Raw genomic sequence first — 7,680 nt, forward strand, 5'->3', positions numbered from 1 at the left:
AAATGATGACTTCACTGGAGTATGTTTTCATGGATAGCAGCGCCGAAATAAGTTTAGAGGGGTTTGTGCAATCACATAACGACAATTATTTATATACAAATACTCTGACAAAATAAATGTTGTGTGATAGTTTTTCATCACGAGTTCAAATCCATAGATACTCTCTAAAGAAAAACAAGTCCCCGACAACTTTTACCAGAGACATACGAAATACAATATAGAAACTAGTTGACTCAGCATGTAAAAGGCAGTACACAGCTAGAAAGATAAAATTAAAAACGGAAATGAAACTACAGCATAGACTCAAACAAAATAGTCTTTACCAGGCACTATATCGAAGTCCAATGTATATGTTGTGAGAAGCATCATAGTTTCCTCCTTGTATTTATCTTTCTGCACAACAGCTCACCAGAGACTTAACAGTAATTCAATTGTAAATGTTATACACAGCTGACCAACTATCTGCACAGCCCTGTTCACTATTTTTCACTTTTGATGTTATATTTTATTGATTTATTTATTTGTTTTGGTAAATATAGTTTTACTTTGCTCATATTATATATTTACTTTCAAGTATCAGATTTTTCCCTCTGAAGTAAAGTCATTTGGGCACTTTAGAAGACAAGAATATGTTATGCAGGAAGTTGGAATAAACTGATACCAAACGTTATACAGCCTCGACCAAAATCAGCTTAATGTTTAATTACAAATACTTCAAAGTTACTAACAGGTTTATCGAAGAAAATATCTCAATTCTCTGTGCTTTTCAGATAAGTTGACAAATTTGACTTGCATTTCAGTGACTTCTGATGTACTTTTCTTATGTGACTTGACTGGTTGCTTTGTGCCTGTTCCATGTTGTTGTCTGTATTGCATTAATCTGCCAATGGGGCTATGAACAAAACTCCATCTGTATGGCTAAATCTAGCACATTTATACTCTGAACTAACATATGATCAATAGTCTGCTTCAGCCATGGATAGATCTCAAATTTATTAAACACTACTACTACTACTACTACTACTACTACTACTACTACTAATAATAATAATAATAATAATAATAATAATAATAATAATAATAATAATAATAATAATAATACTCATCTTAAAATTAAGTTTGTCATGTATTACAATGTAAAACCAGCACATTTTTCTTTTCTTTTTTTTTTCTTTTTTTTCTGTTTCATCTGATACCTCATCTTGTGGGCATGATACAGTCTGCTTAATGCAATGAATATTACATCTACTTTATATCATCCATCCAGACATCCCAGGAAGTCAGTAACTTCCTGGGATGTCTGGATGGATGACGCTTTCTCATTGGATTTGTACAAAGAATACATTTCTATTCCCAGTAGAATGAGGTCAACATGGACAAAGGAAAAATTAAAACGTTAGTAATAAACAAACTTGCCATGTTCTTAACTGTAAGATCTATTTCAGTCTACTTCCCTGCTTTGCTTTTAGCTCTTTGATTTTTACAGATCATTATGAGGTAGCAAGTTTACCATTCAATATGTGTATGTCTTGTTACTATTTGGTCACATGTCTGCTTGCAGCTGCACAAGTAAAGATTTTAGCAATTGTGGGCGTCCTAAAATCCCAAAGGACAAATTGACACTGTATGATACAAATACAAAGCTGAGAATATTGCCATTAAGATGAGCAGTTATTTAAAAGGTCCGCTATGTATCTTTCTGAAGAAGGATACACCACATGATTGTGTCCATGAATATGTTATTGCTTTGCCTTTAGTGTTCCACAGTATGGCATTAAACTGTAAAATGTAGACAAGTGGGTGATGCACCTAGGCCAAGTTAAAGGTCAGATATGTGGAGAGGCGACCCCACTCACAGTAAGAAGGAAACATGATTTTTGTGTGTGTTTCATTACAATGAAAACACCTGTACCTGAATAAATCCCAGATAAATTCGATGCCATATTGTGGAACATTTCAGGCAAAGCAATAACAAGCAGGTGACAGACTCTCAACCAGAAAAGTTACACAGTGCACCTTTAAGCATTAATTAAAATGCAATAGTGACACTTGCATTGACATGTTAGGAAAGATCCTAATTCATTAATGCAAATGAACAGACAAGTATGTTCTTGGTCTTTGGACTTTCCGATGATTGTGAGATATTTCACCTGATTATTCAGCAAATGTACTGTTTCTATTATTAAGCTTATATCAATCACTATGGAAGATTGATTACAAAAGTATTACTTTATTTTCAAAGCTTTACTTTTTATTTGTTATAATTGCTTATTTTACGGGCAATACCTTTTATTTTAATGTTTTACTGCACCTATGTAACAACAAACCATAGTAATTTTCCTTGAAGACTATGAGACATGGGGAGAGCATATGTGAAGAGGGAGCATGTTTATTTACATTGTGAAGTGCCACAAAAGATTATTATTCAAAACCGCCAAAAACTGAAGATGAACATGAGTCTGGTTGTTTTTGTGGGTGCAACATCAGAATAAGCCGATCTGAAACTGGCCTATTGCATAGAAAGTCACTGATTTCATGACATACTGATTTCATGACCGGCTGTAAAGCCATTTGTATTACATCGTGTATGAAAAGTGGTTTATAAGTAAAGTTTGATTTGATTGACATAAAATATATAAATATATTTTCTTCAGGTTCATGACTCAAATGTGTGATTTACTATTTACAATTTATGGAAAATAATAGTTTTAAAATATATATTGTCAATAAATTACATTTTAAATATATATTAGTTTTATGCGTAAAAAATTCATAATTGTGGTATTTTAGATTTAGGGGTCAAAAGAATTTTGGAGAGCCAAAGTAGGCCTGTACCTGCAAAGTGGAGGGTGCAGAGCCGCTGGTGTCTGTCACTCCTGTGCCTCGTGGTATACTGGACACTATGTATCTGGAGCCTTTGGGCACAGGCTGTCTCACCACCAGCTTTCCTTTCCTGGTCTCTGCCAGAAACAGGCTGTACCAGTAGGCATCGTTGGACACCAGAGTGGAGTCTGCGATGGTGGAGTTTCTCTCACTGATCACGCTGTTCCTGCAGGGAGGAGGAGCTTTGCTGCTGGATTTGGGTTTCTGACACTTGAGCACGATGGTGACCAGTATGGTGATGAGCAGGAGGAAGGAGACCGAGCCTAGACCTATCACCAGATACAGGTTCAGGTCTGAGAAGATGTCATACTCCAGAGGCACCTCCGTCATGTCAGAGTAGTGCTTCACAGCCGTCTCCACCGTGGACAGTTTGATGGTCACTGTGGCCGACAGGGAGGGCTGCCCGTTGTCCTTAGCAACCACCACCAGCTGCTGGTGGCGCGGGTCTCTGTAGCTGAACATTCTCATGGTGCGGATCTCTCCGTTGTACTGGTCCAGACTGAACAGTGTGGCGTCAGTGACCTGTAGAAACTGGTAGGTGATGCGAGAGTTGTGCACAGAGTCAGTGTCCAGAGCTATCACTTTGGCCACCAGCGAGCCTTTATCAGTGGACCTGGGGATCTTCTCCTCCACCACTGAGCCGTGTGCGCGCCACGGGGACACGATGACCGGAGCGTTGTCGTTTTGGTCCATAATAATGATGTGCACAGTCACGTTACTGCTCAGAGGAGCAGAGCCCGAGTCTCTGGCCTCGATGTGGAACAGAAACTCTTTTTCTATCTCATAGTCAAATGTCTTGAGCGCGTACAAATTCCCATTCTCTGGGTTGATGGAGAACAGCATGGACATGGAGGTGTTGGCTACCTCCTTCTCCAGGATGAAGTAAACTAGATACTGGTTTTCATGGAGGTCAGGGTCAAAGGCCGTGAGTGAGCCGAGCAGGGCTCCTGGTGCGTTATTCTCTGGGACGCGTATAGTGTAAAAGGACTGAGGGAACTGTGGCACATTGTCGTTCACGTCCAGCAGCTCTAAAGTCATAGTCTCATTGTCAGATAATGGAGGAGAGCCTCTGTCTGTGACAGTGAACGTGATGTCGTACTCAGGGACTTTCTCCCGGTCTAAAGGCTCAGACACCACCAGTTCATAATAGTTATCAGAAGACTGACGCAGTTTAAAAGGCAAATTAGGTGGAACAGACAGATCCACCATCCCATTGTTTCCAGAATCTTTGTCATTAACACTGACTACAGCTATGACTGTGTCTATGGGCTCATTTTCTTTAATTGGACTTTGAAAAGACTTAATTGAAATATCTGGGTGGTTGTCATTCATGTCTGTGACCTGTATAGTCACTTTACATTGTCCAGATAAGGGGTTAGGCCCCTTGTCACTGGCAATCACCTCCATTTCATAAATCTTAAAATCTTCATAATTGATCATCTCTTTGACTCTGATTTCACCATTGTCCGGGTTCAGAGTAAACATGTTCTGTGTCCTCTCTGATGTGTACAGGCTGTATGAGTAAACTAAATTAGAGTTGGAGCCTTCATCTAAATCTGTAGCATTTAGTTTAATCACTAAACTGCCAATTGGAGAATTTTCCAAAACATTAACAACGTACTTTTCTTCGTCAAATGAAGGGGCGTTGTCGTTCACATCAAGCACGCGAACAATAATGCTGGCTGTACCTGTGCGCGTGGGGACCCCTCCGTCCACCGCCGTGAGAATGAGATTATGAACAGCCTGCTGCTCTCTGTCCAATGCCTGTTTCAAAACTAAATCTGCAAACTTTGACCCATCTCTTCCCGTTTGGATTTCAATTTGAAAATATTCACTTACGCTCAGATGATAATCTTTAACTGAATTTGTTCCCACGTCTGGGTCTACCGCATTATTCAGTGAAAACCTCTCTCCAACTGGACTTGACTCAGAAATATCCAAATGCATCGTCCCGCGACGAAAATGTGGAGCGTTGTCATTAATATCCGTTATCTCAACCTCAATATTAAACATGCGCACGGGATTTTCTATTGTGGCGTCCAATTTAAGGAAACAGTACGTTGAGGTTTTCAGTGGACACAAAAGCTCCCTGTCGATTCTCTCTAATATAAACAGTTCCCCCGTGTATGGAAGCCCGTTTCCGCCATGAAAAAAAAAATAAAAGCCCCACAGAAAGTCGAAATTACGAGTTTTAAACTCGTAATTATGAGTTTAAAACTCGAAATTACGAGTTTTAAACTCGTAATTATGAGTTTAAAACTCGAAATTACGAGTTTTAAACTCGTAATTATGAGTTTAAAACTCGTAATTATGAGTTTAAAACTCGTAATTATGAGTTTAAAACTCGTAATTACGAGTTTAAAACTCGTAATTTCGACTTTTAAAACTACTAATTATGAGTTTAAAACTCGTAATTATGAGTTTTAAAACTACTAATTATGAGTTTAAAACTCGTAATTAGAACTTTTAAAGTCTTAATTGAGCTTGTAGCACACTGCAACTGAGTGTACAGAGCAGAGGAGACAGGAGGAGGACTGTTATGTTTATCACCTACATACTTTTAAAAAATGAATAAATTAAGCTCCAGTAAAGTTTCTGGCGTCTTGAACAAATCAGTGGGCCCTGAGTGCTGTTCTGACCACTCATGAGCTGTGCTCTGTGTCTGTGAGCGCTCGTTTTCCTGGTCTGAGCAGAGTGCCAGCTGGTCACAACCCCGCTGGTTTATTGAGGAAATTATTAAAATACCAAATTCATTTAATCAAAATTGATGAGGTTCACTTTTTGTAAATGTTACATTCCCAAAATTACGAGTTATAAACTCATAATTCATACTTTTAAAAGTCCTAATTACGAGTTTTAAACTCATAATTAGTAGTTTTAAAAGTCGAAATTACGAGTTTTAAACTCATAATTACGAGTTTTAAACTCATAATTACGAGTTTTAAACTCATAATTACGAGTTTTAAACTCATAATTACGAGTTTTAAACTCATAATTACGAGTTTAAAACTCATAATTACGAGTTTAAAACTCGTAATTTCGACTTTCTGTGGGGCTTTTATTTTTTTTTTCATGGCGGAAACGGGCTTCCATACCCGTGTCTTTGTTAATGTCAAGATACTTTTTGTTTCCTACCACGTCAATACGCATTTGTCTTTTTTTGAGAGTCTTTATGTCCAAGCCCAAATCTGTCGCTAAATTGGCGACGACAGCTCCTTCCTCCATTTCTTCAGGAACAGAATAATGGGTGATGGTGGTCACCACCTCCAGTGAAGTTAGAAAAACGACTAATGGCAAAAAGCACGGTTTCCAAAGGTAACATGAATCCTGATAGGCCATGTTCAGTGCTGTATTATCCGTCTGTGAGATGTCCTTACATAGAAAATGAAAAACGATTGAGGCCAAGCTGTTTTACGCGCAACGAAACGCGTCTCAGCTCAGTTCGGAGTAAAGACCCGCCCTCCAATGAGAGCGCGATTCAGAGATGACATCATGTTCGTGCATTTTTGTGGACAGCAGCGACAAACCTGTCTGTTTGGAAACTACGCTGTGCGCAGACCACGTAGCGTTTTTTATTTATTTATTTATTTATTTTTTATTTTTTATTTTTTTTGTTTGTTTGTTTTTTGAAGCCGGTGTATCCAAGAATACAGTGCAGCCTGTTAACGGCCACATTTACACAGAACTAAGATGAGAGGGGTTGGTTTGTTTATTTATTAATGTATTTATTTGCTTTGTATTTATTTATTTAAATTGAAGATTTCGATTGTATTTGCATTTTTTATCAAAATAACGTGTTATGAACTTAAGTGTAAAGACCCATCATCCTCTTCCATATTCTACAATTAGGTTACATTAATTGATCTCATCCAAAAATTCTTCATTTAACATAAAGAATATTTTTCAGATAACAGTAGGAGTGATGTGAAATGCAAGCGTAAAAGACTGTACAGGAAGTAATGTCTGGTTGTTTTAAAAGGCCTACAGATGAACACTTTGTCAAAACACCATGTTTAAAACATTGTATAAAAATAGCGTCAGCTGCATGAGACTTATTGGATTTAGTATATATGTATTCATTTATGTATTCAGATTAAACTGAAGGACAATGAATGTTTAATAGAAGTCTCTTACTTCATTTCAAATTTAAATATGAAAAATTATTTTCACTGTAACCAGTCATATGATCTTGATGTAGGTCTCCTACTGGAGAATGCACACTTACCTGCAGAGTGGAGGGTGCAGAGCCGCTGGTGTCTGTCACTCCTGTGCCTCGTGGTATACTGGACACTATGTATCTGGAGCCTTTGGGCACAGGCTGTCTCACCACCAGCTTTCCTTTCCTGGTCTCTGCCAGAAACAGGCTGTACCAGTAGGCATCATTGGACACCAGAGTGGAGTCTGCGATGGTGGAGTTCCTCTCACTGATCACGCTGTTCCTGCAGGGAGGAGGAGCTTTGCTGCTGGATTTGGGTTTCTGACACTTGAGCACGATGGTGACCAGTATGGTGATGAGCAGGAGGAAGGAGACTGAGCCCAAACCAATCACCAGATACAGGTTCAGGTGTGAGAAGATGTCATACTCCAGAGGCACCTCCGTCATGTCAGAGTAGTGCTTCACAGCCGTCTCCACTGTGGACAGTTTGATGGTCACTGTGGCCGACAGGGAGGGCTGCCCGTTGTCCTTGGCAACCACCACCAGCTGCTGGTGGCGCGGGTCTCTGTAGCTGAACATTCTCATGGTGCGGATCTCTCCGTTGAACTGGTCCAGACTGAACAGCGTGACGTCAGTGACCT

General features: G+C 39.0%; 2 protein-coding genes across 2 annotated transcripts in view; both read right to left on the bottom strand.

Moving 5' to 3' along the window:
* LOC117377603 (protocadherin alpha-C2-like) overlaps positions 1 to 7,680 on the bottom strand; it is a 159,887-nt gene that overhangs the window by 5,808 nt on the left and 146,399 nt on the right. Inside the window, exon 2 of the mRNA XM_055224966.1 lies at positions 7,109 to 7,680. This exon is cut by the window's right edge and continues 2,012 nt beyond it. Within this exon, the coding sequence (XP_055080941.1) occupies positions 7,109 to 7,680 (572 nt within the window). The remainder of the gene's footprint in view (positions 1 to 7,108) is intronic.
* On the bottom strand, positions 2,785 to 6,454 carry LOC117377846 (protocadherin alpha-C2-like). Its single transcript, XM_055224969.1, has 2 exons — positions 5,985 to 6,454; positions 2,785 to 5,009 (listed from the first exon to the last, which is right to left on the bottom strand). The coding sequence occupies exons 1-2, from the start codon at positions 6,220 to 6,222 to the stop codon at positions 2,800 to 2,802; spliced, it is 2,448 nt and encodes an 815-aa protein (XP_055080944.1). The 5' UTR covers positions 6,223 to 6,454; the 3' UTR covers positions 2,785 to 2,799.

The sequence above is a fragment of the Periophthalmus magnuspinnatus genome, chromosome 10, assembly GCF_009829125.3.
Source record: "Periophthalmus magnuspinnatus isolate fPerMag1 chromosome 10, fPerMag1.2.pri, whole genome shotgun sequence".
NCBI lineage: Eukaryota > Metazoa > Chordata > Actinopteri > Gobiiformes > Gobiidae > Periophthalmus > Periophthalmus magnuspinnatus.

What these genes read in the sequence shown, in the direction of transcription:
- LOC117377846 (XM_055224969.1), bottom strand. Translation starts at nt 6,222, where the DNA reads ATGGCCTATCAGGATTCATGTTACCTTTGGAAACCGTGCTTTTTGCCA. An exon ending in GTATCTTGACATTAACAAAG is followed by an intron (nt 5,010 to 5,984) that starts ACACGGGTATGG and finishes ACGGGCTTCCAT; the next exon opens with ACACGGGGGAACTGTTTATA.